Consider the following 19571-nt stretch of genomic DNA (forward strand, 5'->3'; position numbering starts at 1 on the left):
GATCTTTATAACAGCTCAAAGTCAACTCACCAGCAAACAAAAACATCAAAACACATACAACATATAACAAAGTAACTGTGACTGTAGTTGCCACTGTATGTTTGACAACTGGGTGGTTTGGTAAGTCATTAAGAACATGGAGATTTTAGAGTGTGTGTGTGTGGGTTTCTCTTTTTTTTATTTTTATGATGCATCAGTATTTAAAGGCTATATGAATCAGAGCCAAACACATTTAAATGCATGCACACATGCTCGATGGATGAGAGTGGAAGGTCTTTGGAGGCAGACGCAGAAGGCTGCATTAATATTTCAGGGTTGTAACCTGGGTTACATATACGCACATACTCTGTCTTTCTCAGTCTTTTCCCAAAAAGCTCCTACAAACACATGGTTGCACAAACATACACATAAAATGAGTTTATCAGCCCTGCGATGAGAAACCCACCATATATTTATTTTTAAAAATCCTTTTCATCTCTTTCTTTCAATATAATGTCTAAATAAACATCCAGTATCCATTCATCTCCATCACACGCTCAGCACCTCATGACACAACACTTATCATACACGTCATAATTGAATTAAAACAGTGCTAAACGTGTGAGAGACAAACTCAGTGTGTCAGGGAGAGAGTGAATTTGTGGTATCAGTCTCAATTTGACTGCACTAAGGAAAGCAAGTTTGCACCTTTAACAACATGATTCTTCTGTAATCGAATGAACGAACACACAAATACATAAGAAATATCAACAGAAGTACTGATGCAATAGCATAAGGGGGGAAAATCTGATACATGACTGTATCAACACAGCCATAATGTGCCTGGCAGACTGTACTGCTATAAATATGGGTGTGTGTGACTGGCTGGAGTCTCTATCTCTGTGTCTGAGATCACATGGTCTGCTTTAATGGCAGCTGTTGGCTGTAGTGTGCAGTTTGGTGCAAAGCGGGTCAGTAGGTTTCTGGCTTTGCTCTCCACTGCAGGCTCAAAGACACCAACCCTGCTATTTATGAAAGCAAGATCTAAAGGCCCACCTCTGCCTCCATGTCTCCACAGTGATTTGAAAATCAATATCCAGCCCCCTGTTACCACAAATCTCTTCAGATAAGAAAACCTATGAAGAAAACCCATAGCAGTAACAGGTATGGTTATTCTCGATAAGGAATTTCCTGACTTAAGGGGGTTTGTTGCAACTGTCCACAGATTATCAAGAAGGGAGTCTTCCCATAGACCTCTTGAGTGCATCACATACTCGCATTTTTGCTACCTTAACTACAACCTCAAACTACAACCTTGAGTGATATTAGAGATTTGTGAGGCAGCAGTTAAGCAAACCGCTCACTGCAGATGAGCCAATTTTCAATGGCCATGTCCCAAATTACACACTTGTTGTGGACTGTGGCTTGTTCAAGAAGTGCAAGAGACAGTAGGGTGTCCCATTGCCATTTTACGATTCAGAAGGGTTTTTTTTTTTCTTTTTGTGGGAGGCGCCCCCTTTCTCAGCGCAGCCTTTTGTGACTTCTGAACTGATGTGATCTCTGCATCAGTCTACCATATCACAATCCACGCAACATACTGTATCATCTTCACCAGTGAGAGCAGACAGGAGCTATGGTGGATCAAAAGAAAATAAATATGGCAGAGAAAAAGATATCCAAGTGAGGACTTAATTTTGATCCCGGTGCAGCACAGGAGTATGGAAATTGTGAGAAAATTAAGTACAAAACTAATCTTCAGGGAGTGTCCTACAACAGGACAAAGCAATATTGATTTACTCTCCCTTTATTTTTAAGCTATTTTAATTATTATGGAACTCATTTTTAACATATAGAATAATAATAATAATAATAATAATAATAATAAGTCAATATATTGTTGTTATGATTGACAGTTATTATAAATATGAATGTTTGCCATCACCACAGTTTGCTATGGGAGAATACTATACCAGAAGCTCACATAGCACTGATTTTAGCAGAAATACGTAGGCAGTAATAATCATTATTATTTATTTTAGTATTTTATTTTCTATTGAATAAAACTTTGCACTAAAGTATGATATTTATAATTGGTAAACATCTTTTTCCAAGTTTCCAGAAATTACTTATTTTTATTTAATATTTTTTCTTGATAAGGTTTTGCCATCATTAAAGGTGGATGCGGTCACACTGAACATTTATTTAAAGATATTTAGAATAATTTTCTATAAAATAAAAAAAATTAAAAAAAAATTAAAAAAAGAAGAAAAGGACAGAAGACTTTCCTGTATACGTCATATATTGCAAAAGTAGCCTACTTATTTTTATTTAAAAAGCAATGTTCAGTCTAACAGCAAAGAGGCATTGAACATATAAAATAATTTTGCAAGCTATGACCTTGCGGTAACACTTTAATACACCAATTCTTACTATTAACTAGTTGCTTATTAGCATGCCTATTATTAACATATTGGCTGTTTATTAGTACATATAAAGCACATATTCTGCATGACCATATTCTACATCCCTAATCAATACCTAAACTTAACAACTACCTTACTAGCTATTAAGCAGCAGCTAATTAGGAGTTTATTGAGCAAAAGTTGGACTTTAAAATAAAGTGTGACCAACCTTGCTGACTAGTGCCAGAAAGGTCTGTCCTGACATTTGGGACAGGGTCTATACGTCTTCCTGATAGTCAAACAACAACTGATCATCAAAACTTACGCTTGTTATTCCCAACACCATTTCATTTAACTGTAGTCTTTGCATTTGGTCATGACACCACCAGCTACAACATAACACTCAACCATTAATAAATACCAGCCTCTTATAGCAGAGTGGCAAAAACGTACATTAGTGTCAGCAGAGTAATGCTAGGTGACAAGATCCTGTTCACAACACTAACACAGCAAAACGCGCTCAATAAAAGCTTGACAAACCAGACAGGTAACTTTGAGTACTTTGCAGGGAGAAGGAGACCACTTAGCCTATTACCGCGTCAACATGCAAACATGTCCCTCTCATTCTGGAGTATCTGCAAATCAACATTTAAAAGCCATCAACGACTGTTTCACTTCAGTCAGATATAAATATTGCAATCTAAACAACATGAGACAATAAACTGTGTTAAACAAGAAAAGAAATCACCCAGTGAGGCGTTGAGTCTGAACATACACATGTCCTGTTTGTCTTGCCTTTACTGCTGAAGTATTTGGGTCAGTCAGACTACTAATCCATTAAGCACGATGAACAAGTCACAGAAGAAATTCAACACGCTGCTTTTACAAGCACAGCGGGAATGTTAAACATTTTCATGCTAGCTTCGTAATCTCACCAATGGACCATAAGAGAGCACACAGCCTTTCTAAGTACAAAGCAGCATCTAGACTGAATCGTAGAGCTCGAGATGATATTTAGTGGCATAAAGTTTGCAGAGGCCTACACACAATGCACATGATCTAGAAATCTCATGTCACATTCTTCCATTTAGTCCTCCGCTAATGCAGATCAGATGACATCATGATGTCATAAAGCTCTGCATGTTTGATTCAGACTTATGATCTCTATTCACCTTCACCAGAATAGGCTCTCTGTGTGAGCACTGCTGTTACATGTGAGGTACATAAAGCAATCATTAACCACAACAAAAAAGAGAGAACACCAGATTACCGTTTAGTGTATGTTTGTTCCTTTGCCATGATTGTGGGTTACAAAAAAGGATGATCATTTTTCCATTCAACCTTCAGATCAGGGATTTTCAAACTAAGATCCAGGGACCCCCAGAAGGCCTCAAGGGGTACCAAGGTGTATTTTAATTTTCAGAGAAAAAACTGTTTTTTATCAGTATTTATTATGAAAATAATTTTGAAATAATACTTTACAGATAATGAAATTTTTTTTTTAAAGCATGGCAATAATATAACTTTATAATATAACACTTCTTTTTTTATTATATTGAAGTTCTTTGCATTATATTGAGGGGATTTGACATTAAAAAATTTGATCAAAAATTGACTTTTGATCCAATATTACTCATATTACCGCATATTACTCTTCAGTACTCAAATCTCCAACATTTCTGAAGAAAATTGCTAGTGCAGTGTTTTTCATAACCGCAAACAGTTTGGGGTTTTAAAAGTGATCCTTGGTTAAAAAAAAAAAGTTTGCTAGAATGTTCTGTAACTGGTTAAAAAGTGAACACTTCCTAACAGCTGAGGACAGAATCATCCGAATGTGACTGAATGAAAATGTATCTGTAAATATCCAAAGAAACTCTGACACCTTAATACTTCCTGAACGGAGTTTTACAGAGCATTTTGCTGTGCTTGCCATATCTGCAGTGCTACAAAAAAAAAAAAAAGAATTGTTATTTTTTACTTGTCAGAGACTATTGCTGGCAAAAGTTGCACTCAAGAAAACCTGACAGGAAACACTTGATATGCACATAAATTCTCAACATTTGCATACAAGTTCATGTGCTAGCCTGGGGTGAATTTGCTCTAGTTTCACATAAGTCGCAATGTGCATTAAGGAAAAAGAAATGGCTGACATAAAATTTTTCCACTGAAATGTTCACAAATGCTCTTAAAAATTAGAAACTTCATGCCTAACAATGGTCTTTACTCTTGACCATATTCACAATATTGCACAGCCTCTTCTACCTTAATGCTTCATTAAATGCTGTTAGCTTGAAGTAGCAGTTCAATATGACAGTCGATGCTCCTCATGATCTATGAGAACTCATTATCAGATTTAGACTTAATACACAAACACGTTAAGACCACATCTGTAAGCAGGAAGACTTGCAGTGATTAGCTGTATGGCTAACGACATGCAGGTGAAGTCACAGAGATGTTCTTGGATGAATACAAGTCATCACAGATCATGACAGAAAGAGCTGTACAACACTTTTCCTCCCACTCCATGACCAAAACCCCAAAGAGACAAAATGTCACTCATCCTTCAGCTTTGGGAGAATGTTACAGCAGTCTTACCCAATTTGAGCCTTTTGTTTGGACTTGGATGACGTCACAATCCGGGCCTTCTTGGAACTCTTACTCTTGCCTCTGGACTTGGAAGAACCGGCCCTGTGACTGCGGTGCTGCGACGAAGAAGACGGGAAGCTTTCTGGACTCATGACGCGCGGAATATTTTTCTCTCCCCTCTCTCGTGCTTTGGCGATGGCCTCTGAGATGATTCGATTGGCCTTCTGTTGTTTATCGTCCGAAAGGGACGACTCCATCTGCTGTTCCTGCTGCTGTCGCTTCTGTGCCCGCTTCTCTGACACGGATATGTACGAGGATGATGAAGAGGAAGAAGAGGAGCTACTCTTCACTGATGGGCTGAGTACCCGCGGCTGGCTGCTGGGACCATTAGTGTTCTTAGGAGGCTGTGAGAAAAGAGAAAAAGAAAGATATTACCACCCAAACAAGATATCAATATTCTCCATAGGACTGGCTCCATCTAGAATTGTTGTGTAGGCAGGACTGTACAGGAAGCCAATAGATAGGCTTCTGTTTCAGGATTCAGTAATTCCATATGCTAAACCCATGATGAACAATACACCATTTAAAGATACCATGACGCCATGTAGACTAGTCTGACGGTCAATGTAAGAGAGCTATTGGGCAAGAAACAGAACGACGAGCTGAATTCAACAGCCATAACATTACTCCTCTAGTCATGACCTAGAAAACTTGGACTCAAGCGGATGTAAATACTTTAATAGGTTTCTTATTAAGGGGGACAAAGTCAGTACAGTGAAACGGTTACTCTGCACATATGATTAAAAAGGTTCTGTAAGTTAACCAAGCACAAGAATCTCACTCTAAAACACGGACCTCCAAAGAGATGCCAACAAACCAGAATGCGTAAAATCATTCACAGGCGGGGTATGAAGTTAACAGCCGCCACCAGCCAAATGCTGGTAGTTTTACACACAGTGGCGGCTAATTTTGCTCATCTACGGTGGTTCGCTTATAATGTGCGTTGCAAAAGCAAAGCTGATGTCTGATATAAAAAACTGTGCCTACTATTTTTTGTTATCATTAGAGTCAAATCTAAACTGGGCTCAAAAAAAAAAGTCTAAGACAACAGTGTAAATGGAAAGTTAACAGATGTTAAATTCATAATGCAATGCAAGTGGAGACCGATTTTACATGCAGATTGTTCATATTTTTTTTTGTTTTGTGATGCACATCCAAGTGAAAAATTATCATAAAAAAATGTAATTAAATAAAAATAAAAAAAAGAGCAAGGACTTGGTTTTATTCTTTGGTGTTGATGATTGAATGCAGGAACGTGAGCTTGCAATCGATTGTAAGAAAAGGGACTCTATTTAGGCTGACTAAATGGTCAGAGAAGTCCATCATGCATCAACAGGGAGAAGTCTGTCTTTTCACCAGAAGATCCAGTTTAAAAAAAAAAGAAAAGAAAATGTATGCATGTATGAATGGCTAATATAATAAGATCACTACGTTCATTCAGAAAATAGATTTTAATTTCATGCTGATTGTAATAAAAATGGAACAAAAGAGACCAGAGATTGTGTTTGTGCACTTAAATTGGTCTTTGTGCATTTTTTTTTTTCCAAATCACAGTCAGTTATATCATATATTTAAAATGCGGAAAAAATCTGAGTGGCAGGTTAAATTGGGAATTTTGCCAACCATTTTGCCCGGTGGGCAAAAAATTAATTACATACTTTGTTGACAGGCAAAGAACATTTCTAATTGGCTAGCTTACTGATTGGCTTAAACATCTTACTCCCCTGATTCTTTTTTGCAGTTACAGAGTCTAGGGCTGATACTGAGACAGGTGTGATTTCTCACGACACCTATTTCAATGAAGCCTGTCAGGTTGTAGAGATACATGTGCTTACATCAACTCAAATACCGTTCAAGTGTTTGGGGCCATGCTTTACCCAGCTCAATACTGGTTGAGAATTTAATAAGCACACTAGTTACTTCATGACCTCGCCAGCAGACTAAACGTAAGAGGAGGTCCAAGATAATAATCCTCGGAGATCCCATCTCATCTGATAGTTGCTCAAGCAGTGCAGCATGGTGTGCCTGAGTCCACCCACACATACTGGATGACAACATGGGAAATCCTCCATCTTTGAACTGCTGCATCATCAATGTTCCTAAAGCCTGGGTTTCATAATATTCACTGTTATCCATTCACGTGGCCAACAAGCTATAGGGGAAGATAAAGGAATGGTTTGGCTGACTGCACAGGCAAACGCAGCACACCACTGGGGCTGCACACACACACACATATTCACCATTTTATTACTGGTTTAATCCTCTAAACATCGGAGATATCATTAGTACACATAAGGTATAGGGGCGTTAATAAGTCACAGTTCATCAGAATGCCATCACACACTGATCAAAGGTCAACAGACAAAATTTTCAACCTGAGAGCCCGTCTATTCACATTATCCACCCCTCACCCCATGAAATAAAAAGACAGTGATGTATAATTCACAGCACGATCATATAGCAGGCAGAGACATGCCAACTTTTATTATTCATGCCCGTTTCGCTGACATGCAATCTCCCTTTTTCCTCCATTTCTTGCTCTCTTTCTCACTCGGAAAGCAGCTAAAGTGAGTTTGAACCCATAAAGAAGGAGAAAGAGATCTTATCTTTTACTTTATTAGGTTTTACGTTGCACGCTCGCTCTTTATAAATATGACACACGGCCAGAGCAATGTTCCAGTCATGCCAATAAAGCTTTGTTGACTCAAAAAAAAAAAAAAAAGAGACCGACATAAAATCGGATCACCCAGCCTGCGCTTTCCTGACGGCTAAATAAAGGGAATTATCTGGAAAGAGTGAAACAAAAGAAAAGAGAGTGGGGGTGGGTTATAAACACTAACTCATTTGGTGGCTAAACATGAGCCGGAGAGCAGAGCGAGCTCTCGTGAAATATTCACACTAATCCTTTCGAGGCGTGAAGGGGTAAATCAGCAGGAATGGAGAAATGGAGAAAAGCTATAGGGGGAAGGTGGGAGAGCATATGTGAGAAAATGAGTAACAGAGAGAATATGACGTGAGAGAGAGAGAGAGAGAGAGAGAGAGAGAGAGGGAAAATGCAGCAAGCCGTGAGCACTGCAGCTATGTAACACATCTATAAATAACTGAAATTACAGGCTGCCAGCGCCGCAGCGATTTCAATCCCTCTCCACGCTCAGGTCATCACCGTCTCTGCTTAGAATGAAACTATGTTGAAGCAGAAACGTGCACGCGCCGCTGCTACACAATGCCTGATGCACACATGTGGCATATCCTACTGCGCCTCGGTGAACGAAAGCAATGAAACAGGAAGAACAGACAGAGCCAGAGAACACTGAGTAAAGAGCAAGATAGCACAGCATTCCCTGTTAGCACACAAGCGAAAGAATAAGAAATGAAGAGGAGCAGTTAGCACAAGATGGCGGCGATTGTGTAGCCTGCCGCATGAGCCTGTAGCTGTTCAGTTCCTGCCGGCCCCCTCCCCCACCCCCACCCTTCCCTCCTCCTCCTCCACCTCCACCTCTCTCCACCCCCCACACACAAACACACACGCGCTCGCTTGCTCACTCACTCACTCACTCACTCACCCGTCCTCTCGGCCTGTTCACCGAAGACATGTTTTTTCTTTTCTTCTTTCCCCCCTCTTCCCTCTCTCCAACCGCCAACAAAAGCCTTGCCCTTTCGCCGTTTTTTTTCTCTCTCTCTCTCTCGCTCCCTCCTCCCTTCTCTCTCTCTCTCACTTTCCCTCTCTCCCTCCCTCCCCCAGCAGGTCCGTGGCTGAAGAAGCCCTGTTCACCTCCTCCTCCTCCCCTGGCCGGGCTGCATGGAGCCGCGCTTCACGGAAAACGAGGGAATGAGGAAGAGACAGATGAAGCAGCCACGCTGGTCCGGGATTCTCTCATTCTGCTGCGCTCAGCTGAGCTCTGTCTATTCTTTTCCCTCCCTCTCTCGCTGACTCTTTCTCATCGATTCCCTCCGACCGTCCGTCCGAGAACAACTGTGCTCGATCTCTCCCGGCCGTCGTTTTCTCGTCCTCTCCTGTGTACACACACACGCGCGTAAACTGACAAGACTTCTCGTTCCTCTTCCTCCTTTCACATCCCAGACGAAGGTAGGATTGCTAACACAAAAGGTTTTTTGTACTGACTCAGTTGGACGCTCTGTAGCTTGTTTTCCTTATTTCCACTTGTTTTTTTTCCTTCCTTTTCCCTCATTCCCCTCCCCTCTCTCAGGCTGGGGTGTGTGCGGAGAGCAGGAGACGCAGACGAAGCGGAGAGAAATGAAAGCACAAAGCAGCAAAACGCATCAGCATGAATATTAGAGATGTCGTTAAAATCCGGACTCGTTTTTCTCTCTCTCTCTCTCTCTCTCACTCACTCACTCTCTCTCTCTCTCTAGCTTATTGTGAAACAGGAGGTCCAGCAGAGGGTGCTAGCTGTTATTACATTAACTTTCACAACTTAACCCCAAAAATACTGAATTTCTCTACTTGCCAGGCACAAAATGCACAACAGCAAGTGTTTAAGGAAATGAATAGCATTGTTTTGACCTGAACAAGTAAAATAAATCACAATTATAATTTGAAATATGTCATAATCATGTCAGCAATTCAATCATCAGGTTTGCACACACACATACAGAAGAGGGGCAGGTGGCATGAGTTCATGTGTTGCTGCCTGGATAGACTCGCAGGAAGTGACAACAGATACTCAAGGGGAAATGAGGTCATGCCCTGACTTTCCCAAAGTGTGACACATTGGCCATATGCAACTGTGCACGTGCACTGCAACAAACCACTTGAGCCCACACATACACATGTAGCAAAAATGAACTGCACTATGAAAAAACAGAGAGGAGGAAAAACGTGTATTTATGACACCCCAATAATATGTCTGGCATATAACCACATGGGTGTTATGACTATCTACTGAAATCATGCACAAAACTGGGTCATCTTAGCTTAAGAATCTTATGGAGTAGCAGAGAGATTAGCTGTGTTTAGGCTGAACCTTGAGACTGGAGTAAGATCAACTTCTGCAAGGTTAAATTAAGGCAAGACAATACATGCAAACTGAAAGTCATCTGAAAACACTCCTTCTCACTAGGTGGCACATAGTGTAGCTGTGTCTCTGTTGGTGCATGTGCACGTTCCTCTTCCGGCAGTATGCTAGCAACAATAAAATGTTTTGCGCAGGACAAACAGGCTTTGTGTGACAGAGAGAGAGATAACAAAACAGAGACGGAGAGAAAAAAAAAAAAAAAAAAAAAAGACAGAGATAACAAGGCCTTGAAGTTTGGACTGGTGGAAACAACTCAAAAACCTCAATAAACACCTTATATGATCATCTACTTACATAAAAATACATAATACAATAAAACTAAATTGTATAGAAATAACATTTTGAAATAAATAAATAGTAATTCAAAACATTGTCCTGTCTAAACTAAACTAGTGCCATTTCGAATTATTCAGTCATTGACAGCACAACGGTCACACACACTCATGTTTCTTGGTGACAGTCCATAGGTGTAATTGTTTTAATACTGTACAATCTGTATTTTCTATTCCCTTATTCTTCCCCTACCCCTAAATCTGACCCCTCACACAAAACTTTCTGCTATTTTAGATATTTAGATTTCAAAAAAGCTTCATTCAGTATGATTTTTGTTTTCTCATGGGGACCAAAAATGTCCCCGCAAGGTCAAAACTGGTATTAATAGACTTGAGGGGACCCCAAAATGTAGGGAATACCAGATACACACACACACTTAAATATGCTTGCAAGTTGCGAAGAGGATGTGGTAATGTCAAAATGACATTTCTACATTCCTAAAAGCTGTTTGACAAGGTTATATAGAATTGGTTTCATTTGTTACTAATTTTTCTGTGTAACTCGTACTTGTACATGGACATGCCTTCACGAGTGAATAACCTAGAAGATGAAGAACATATGAGTGACAGAGAAAGCAAAGAAAAGAGTGTGCTGGAGGAAAAGGAGGAAAACATGGCACAAACCCCCTCTACACTATGGCAACCAAACGGTTAATATGCAAATAAGATGAAATAGCAGCACCAAGATATTGGGAGGAGTTCAGCTCTGCATAAAAGAGAGAGAGGGGGAGAGGGAGAGAGAGAGAGAGAGCTCTATTCCTTCAGTTCTCCATCTGCGCAACTTATTTACAAACCCTCCCACTTTCAGACCTCCTATATTAGGTGGATATTTTCAAGGATATTTCAAGCCTGTGTGTGGCAAATGCTTAAGCCACCATGGAAGAAACACACTTAAATGAATGTGAACTTGATCTGTACAGTGCAATCTTGACAAATTGTGCTCCTTTTAACAAAGGTAGGAGCTACAGCATCCTGGAATATGACCAATCCCTTTGTTTTAGTGGCTGTAACCATTCCAGATATCCAAGCAGTCACATGAAGACTAAAATGTCATCATCTTATCAGTGCATGCAGAAAGGTGCAAATAGCTCAGCAGATTTCTGTCATTATTAAACTTTTTTTTTTCTCCCCCCCAAAAAAACAACAAAAAAGTATGTTGATCTTTTCTTTTTTTTTCATTTATTTGGTCAAAAACACAATAAAATTGTGAAATATTTGTAACAAATTTTAAGATAACTTTTCTATTTTAATAGATTTTAAAATTTAAATTATTCCAGAAACAGCTGAATTTTCAACAGCCATTATTCCAGTCTTCAGTGTCACATTATCCTTCAGAAATTAAACATGCTCATTTGGTTGTCAAGAAATACTTATTATTATTATTATCAATAAGTTGTTATTATTATTATTATTATTATTATTATATACTGTATAAATATCTTATTAATCTCATAGGATACAATTCCTTGAGTTAAACAAGCTGCTAGCAAAGCACTACAGTTTACTGGTGTTCATTCAGCTCTTCAGCTTCAGCGCGCGCAGCTTGAACAGCAATGCACAACATTATTAACTACAACTGGGACTGTCATATACATATCATTATAAAGACAACACTACCATAGTAAAAAGTTGTGAATTCTTTGGGGTTTATTTGCAGTGTTTCAACGCGCTGTTATGGGAAGAGCCAAGAACGCAGAGTTACACATCTGACTAGTGCATAACTTAGTTCATGATAACTTGTGTATATCCGTCTTTTTGTGCATTTACGTTGTAGTACTGTGTTTATGTTCAATAAATAACTGATTCTCAAATAGCCTCATTAACTACATTAAAACCATTATGTATTATTTATAAACAAGCTGTGAAAATTTTAGCTAAAAAGCCAAGGAGTTATCATCACTGTAATATTATTAAAAATGATAAGTTATTTGACAATTTCTTTTTCTTTTCTCTGATGTGTGTTTGTTGTACAAACTATTTCATGATCTTGCACCACCATCTCTTAAACAATATGTGACTATCTGTAAGGACCATATCAGGAGACTAGACTGAGCTAGACAATGACATCTCTGAATTCAATAATGAAATGCCTTTAACTGAAAATTGAGTGTTTAATCTTATCATTATACATTACTGACACTCTATCCTCCAATTTGATACTGTTAAGTGCTTTGACACAATCTGTATTGTAAAAGCGCTATATAAATAAAGGTGACTTGACTTGACTAGGCAGGGCTCCAAACAAAAAAAAAAAAAAAAAAAAATCGAGTAAGGAGCCATTGGCTCCTATAAGAAAAAACTTAGGCGCCAAATTATTTTTTTAGGTGCCACAGAATAAACGCGTTTTATTTATTAGTTTTTTTTTACATTTTGACATTTCAATAGTCATGTGTTTGTCTACTCTTTTCTTGACTTTATCAGCATTTTAATCCATCTTGTAGATGACCTGGGAACTAAGGTTCACTTAAAGTGGGAACTAAACGTCTTTTCCAACTTGAAATATACAGTCACAAAGAATTGTTTATTACACAGAATCTGTACCAATATCATGGACCATAAGAACTTTTAAGTAATTGCAATTTAATAAATTTAAGTTGGTCCAACTTAAAATAAAAAGTGAACAACACATTTTCAAACTGTTATTTGTCAGTGTAACTCAGAATTGTCAAGTTCACTTAAATGTATTTCTTTAATTATGCATTAAGTTGGCGCTTTAGGAGCAAATATAGCGGCTTCTCCGAGATGGGTACAAACGGAGGTTGGAGCCAGCTCCAAATTGGCGGGACTTGTTAATATTCCCTACACCAAACTCATATTTATTCAATGACATTATTGCCGTTTGAAGTTTAATCCAGCTGTATCGCGGTTCTTGTCTTTCCATCCCCAACTGTAAGACCTCTTGAAATTATAATTAATTTCTTATACCATTTAACATATTTAAAACTTTTTATGGCCGCAAATTTTATACAAGTAAATTGAGAGGTTTTTAAGGACCCACAGTATTTAAGTCAGCCCGCTCGGCAGGGCAGTGATACATTTTGGTAGCCTAACTGGAAAACGCAATAGCCCCGCGATTTTGTGAGCCCTGGGTTTCCTCAATTTTTTAAAGAAAAGTCAAATGATCGCTTTTTACAGTGTTAGTTTGGGCTCCTTCTCAATGCATCCTATAGAAATGTTGTCAAATCTCTCACACATCCTGTCGGTTTTTGCATTTTTTATCATGTAGACAACAGGTTAAGTAAAAATATTAATAAGCAAGAGCGAATAAATATAGCAAAATGCTCCTCTTTATAATTATTGTTCTAGCTGACTGATATACTTATGGATGGTTTGGTCCTCACACGGGCTATGGCATGTAGTGTGACCCATAAAGTATAACTATATAAAAAAAAATTAATAGTGATAATAATATTATTGCACTTTATTTCGTTTTTTTTTTTTTTAAATAACTAACTAAAAATAATAAACTAAATAAATCAAGTGTGATAATACTATTTAATTTTTTTAAAGGGAGTATTACATACAAATTAAATTATTTTATAGTAAACTTAAAAATAAAATGCTAATATTTTTATTATTATCATTATTTTAATTTTCATCATTTTCAAACGTAAAATCAGCAAGCTTTTATTTTGGCGGGTTGCCGGCAAGTAAGTATTATGCGCTTCCGGGTTTAGTGCTGCTGATGGAATTGCGTCAGTGAATGAAACGTCACAGTTTTGCTTTGAAAACGGCAGCGGGTAGCGTAGATTATGCTTTCAGTTTGGATAGAAATCTTATAAAAGTACAGTTTGTCGATCTCAAATGGTAATTGTGCATTAACAGCTGTCAATGTCGGTACGCAAATGCACTGTCAGAACTTATTTACACAGCGCATTTTTAATTTTGGTCGCGCATGCGGACCTGCGGACCACTTATGTGCACCCCTGATTATAATCGAGAATTGTTAACGATATTGCCAATATCCACACAGCTGACAGCTTTACCTGTTGAAGTTTGTTCAAGTTGTGCATGAAATAGACACTGCTTTTTTGCACGTCTCCGTCATTTTGATCTCTCGCGCTGCACAACTGAGCTGCGTTTAGCAGGCATTTCGGCAGAGATGAGGACTGTTTGAAACTCCTTTTTTCAATTAAAACTTTGATGCGCATTGTCTCAAGTTTAATACGTGGACATAAAAGATGTGATCGCAAAACAATCAGGAAAAAAAAAATCAAGTCACCATTGGCGACCTCAGCAAAAACTTCACTCGCAAATTAATATTTTTGGTCGCAAATGTACGTACTGTATTGTTTGTGACTGAATATTGTAATTTTGTAACAACATCCTGCCCAGGGACTGCAGATGTAAATTAGCTTTATAGCTAACTCTGGCACAACACTTTTGTTGTGCATTGTCCCTGTATAAATAAATGAAATAAACTAAACTAAACCCCGTAACAAGCGCTTCAGTTTACCAGTGTTCATTCAGCTCTTCAGCTACAGCGCACGCAGCTTCAACAGCAATGCTGCTATATAAAACAGAGGTATTCATTTGTTACTTTTTCAAAATTGATGCATTATTAATAATAACCACCAATTTCATTTTTCTCTTATTATTTATCAACAACAATATGGCTTAGTAATTAAAATCATTTCATTATCGTCCATGCAGAGGCTATTCCAGTTTATTGATTTATGGCGCATGCATTTTGATTATTTACACACAAGTAATGATGTCCATTGACTTGTTTCCATTATTTATACATTATTTTATTTATTTGTAAGACTTTGAGGAAATTTGGTAAAAGGAGAGTAAAATTATTTTAAAACGTACACTGTTCAAACTAGGCTGATTATGTTGAGGTGTTTGGGACGTGGCTTTTAATGATGAGACCTTTTTGTAATCAGGCTCTCAAAAATGATATTAAAATTTAGATTTAGATTTATAGGCCAACATATCGGTTATCGGCTTTCAAATATAAAGAATTATCGGTATCGGCCAAAAATGTTATATCGATGTATCCCTAGTTGTGCTGGTCAAATATTTTTGTGGAAACCATGGTACATTTTTTTCAGGAATTCAATTGAGAATTCAATCAATTAAATCCGATCAACAATTTTTAATTTTATACAGTTTTGATCAATTTAATGTTTCCTTGATGAATAAGATTAATAATTTATATAAAAGTTATATTTATTTATTTTTTAATCTTGCCAACCCCAAACTTTTGAACGCCATCGTCACTAATTGAGTTTTTTCCAGAAACATTTTTCTCATATTGGTTGAAAGTTTCTTCACATTCTGACAGCAGTCAATAATTAAAGTGGTCTATCTTCTGCGGAAGTCTCAGGACCATTTAACGTTCATCCAATCATTTCATAATTTAGCCCCGGGGTCCATTTCATATGGGGTTTTGGTACCCATTATTAACTCAAACCCAGGTAGCAACATGCTAACAATACTCAGAACACCTTGGCATTTACATAGCAACACCCTAACAAACTCCCACAAAACCCCAGCGTCATGGAGGCAACTTTCGCACAGTCAAGACAAATGAACAAATATACTTAACAGCCAGTTCCTTTTGCTACTGATAATGAACATCCTCTGTGTGTTTAACAGTTTCTCAACCAAAGCACTTTCTTCGAAACCTTATTAAATATCACACTTTCACACACACACACACACACACACACAAGTTCTCACTTTCATCTAGAGCTTTTACAGTCTAACACTGTAATGATATCCCTGGCCACAACCTAAAATCTGTGTCCTGCTTAGGTGAAAATGAATTACACTGTCAGGACCAGAGAGAGAGTTTAGAGTCCATAATTAGGACTAGACTGCAGACTAATGTAGAGTACAGCAGATAGAGCTGGAGGGGTGGAGAGAGAGAGAGAGAGAGAGAGAGGATTAATGAGGGAAGGCCTGATGTGTAGCATTGGTTTCCTGAACCCATTAAACACGACGGCTATTAATGACCCATACAGAACACACCAAACTCTAAAACACACACACACACACACACAAAACACAATGCACATACACTCACAAATGAGAATAGAGGCTACATTCAGTATTGTGGTACAATTATGCAGGCATGCTCAAACACATGCTGTATGTATATCTACAAATCACTTGTAACAACATGAGGGTGAATAACTAAATATGTATGACTAATCATGAAGACTGATGTGACTTCCCCAACATAAAGTATACTGGAATCTAGTGCTCATGTGTGTGAGTAGTACAGGTTCTGAGTTTGATTGGGTGACCTAATCTGCCTCAGAGGATTACCATCAACCCCCAGTCTCAGTCTTCACCACTCTATGCTCACTGCAGGGTTATACCAAAACAAAATAATACAAAAAAAAAAAAAAAAAACACCCTGCAAGTATGAATTAGGCCAGTCCAATTTATTGCACAGTGTTGAACTATTGTATGATCAGTATCTGACAATAACAGACCATTTTCTTCAATGTGTTTAAAATATTAGATAATGATAAACAGAATGACAGATAGAGCAATAGATATACTAGATAGAACAATAGACAGACAGACAGACAGCTATATGAGGCCATGAGGAACCCAGGAAAGAGATATGCAGGGGAAAGAGAAAACGAGCCCACAGCGGGAAACCTCCACTAGACCTTTACACTTCTTTCATTATTTAGAGCAAAAGGGAAAGACAGGGGTGACAGAGAACACAAAACATGTCGTCAGACACCCATGCAAACATCACTCAAACACCATTCACAAAAATGCAAATTCTTTTTAAAATCACACACACACACACACACACACACACACAAACACAGAGGAGAAACTTGTATGTTTGGCAATCTTCATGTGACCAATAGGGCTGGGACGATGCACTAATCTGCCGATTCAATACTATCATGATACTTGTGTGCCAATTCAATATATATTGCGATAAATGAGTATTGCGATTATATAACTATTGCCAGGGGTGCAAACTCGTCAGGGCTGCAAACTCATCAGGGGTGAAAAAGGTGACAACCCACAATATATTTCTTAATTTCGGTCGATATGATATAATTCCGATATCGATATGAACACTATTAAAAAAAGCCTCATAAAACTGCCAAGAATGCCCACAACAGATGTCTGTACCTACAAACTTATGAAAAATGAATTTGCCAAGTCTATGAACTCCTCCTATAAAACTATATAATATATTAGGGGGGGGGGGGGGGGGGAACAGCACAGCACAAATAAATTAAATTAATGTGTTAATTATTTATTTGTATTTAGCTTTGATACAAACAAGAAATGTGAAATCACTGTCAGATAAACATCTCAGACTCACCTTATTAATATCTTTAACTTCAAACTATAGGCTAACATACACTACCAGTCAAAGGTTTTTGAACAGTAAGATTTTAGTTTTAAAAAAAAATTATCTTCTGCTCACCAAGCCTGCATTTATTTGATCAAAAATACAGCAAAAACAGTAGCATTTTGAAATATTTACCATTTAAAATAACTGTTTTCTATTTTAAAATGCAAGTTATTCCTGGGATTTCAAAGCTGAATTTTTAGCATCATTTCTCCAGTCACATGATCCTTCAGAAATCATTCTAATATTCTGATTTGCTGCTGAAAAAGCATTTATTATTATGTTGAAAACAGCGGAGTAGAATCTGATTCTCTGCCAGTAGGAGGCGCTTTGAGAGCGGTAGAACCAGCTGTTTCCCCGGTAAAGGCTGTAATCTAAGCAGCTCCGCTCGTGAACGCTACTTTATCAGATAAAATGAAAATGACATCAAAACTATTCTGAAGACAGTATGTTCCCTTCAGAGATACATTCATATAAATCACCCGCTTTTTGAAATGTGTAGTGCTCATGTTTATTCAATGAAGTCAAATGCCACAAATAAATCGATGTATGGGACTGGTAATGTATATCGAAATATCGGAAATGTGTTTAAAAATCATATCAGCGTTATTGAAAAAAAATTATATTGCGATACATATTGATATTGAATTATTGTCCAGCCCTAGCTTAGCGCTGCCTCCACTTGAGCTGAGTGATACTAATATTACTGTACATTAAACAGTATGCTTTACTTGTAGGTCGAACAATTCTCAAATCGACTTCATGTCAGAGTAATAGCTTACTGATATGCGAGACAAATGTTAAGGTCGAGACTGAAGAGCATTTTGCAAAGGGTAGCAAACTAATGTAGCGATAACGTAATTTACAATCTTCATAGCTATTGCAATAGCAGCCTGACGCAAAAAAACCTAACAAAACTAACAAAACAAACAAACAAAAACAAACAAACAAAAAAACAACAACAGCAGCCTCACGCGGTAATCACCATTTATACTGGAACACCATAATTTACAGCAGATACAAATGCATTCCGTCCTGCTCTACAGCGAACTTAATTTAGCTAGCTACAAACAGGCTAATCTAACCACCAGCATAGCCCAATTACTTCAAAAATAAGTTGCTTGCCATTATCTTGCTCCTTCACATTTTACGTAGCCTCTGGAAATATGGATAGTTGCCTGCAGCGTCTAAAAGTTATGCTTCAGGAGTGAGATTGGTTGGATGAGGGAAAGAACATTAAGGAAAGCCAATCAGAGGCAGAGTAGGGCAGGTCCATTCCTTTCGCCAACAGGGGGGGGGGGGGGGAACGCTACAGGTGACGTGACACAGATGACTCGCAGATATGACCCACATCAGAAAGATGTGATATCTTTCTGAACTTTTATCTCAGGAGCATACACGTACACAGTGTATATTTTAAAGTACATTGAACCATGAAACTTTCAAGTACCAAAATCCTGAACTTGCACATGAATATAATAGTCAAATGTTCAACAGAATGAGCAGAAAAAAATACTTTCTGAAATAAAATAAAGTGCTATGTTACTTCGCATACCGATTTAGTCATGTTTAGTCATGTTTTCCAGGCAGTGTGTAAAATCCGAAGTGTTTCCAAACTTGGGATTCAAAACGTGAAGGTGCAGAAAGAATTCTCGAAGAGGTTTGATTCTCTGCCTCCATCATGGTTTTGCTTTCTTGCGCTATCTTGAAATGTATACGACGTCATCTAATGCAGTGGCACTGTGCACGCAGAACGATCGTTGTATGAAGTCATCAAAGCACCTCGAATCGCTCTCGTGGTACTTTGATGTCATACACTGATTGTCTGCACGGT

The 19571-nt window shown here is 38.0% G+C and overlaps 1 protein-coding gene across 7 annotated transcripts in view; it reads right to left on the bottom strand.

The window, feature by feature from the left end:
- Positions 1–19571, bottom strand: part of chd9 (chromodomain helicase DNA binding protein 9) — a 77294-nt gene that overhangs the window by 37108 nt on the left and 20615 nt on the right. For 6 of the 7 annotated variants that reach the window (XM_058780653.1, XM_058780654.1, XM_058780651.1 and 3 more), the window contains one exon: positions 4977–5371. In XM_058780653.1, the coding sequence (XP_058636636.1) occupies positions 4977–5371 (395 nt within the window). Of the gene's footprint in view, positions 1–4976; positions 5372–8590; positions 8765–19571 lie in introns of those variants that run through there. The other variant, XM_058780655.1, reaches the window with a different exon arrangement.

This window comes from Onychostoma macrolepis, chromosome 07, assembly GCF_012432095.1.
Source record: "Onychostoma macrolepis isolate SWU-2019 chromosome 07, ASM1243209v1, whole genome shotgun sequence".
NCBI lineage: Eukaryota > Metazoa > Chordata > Actinopteri > Cypriniformes > Cyprinidae > Onychostoma > Onychostoma macrolepis.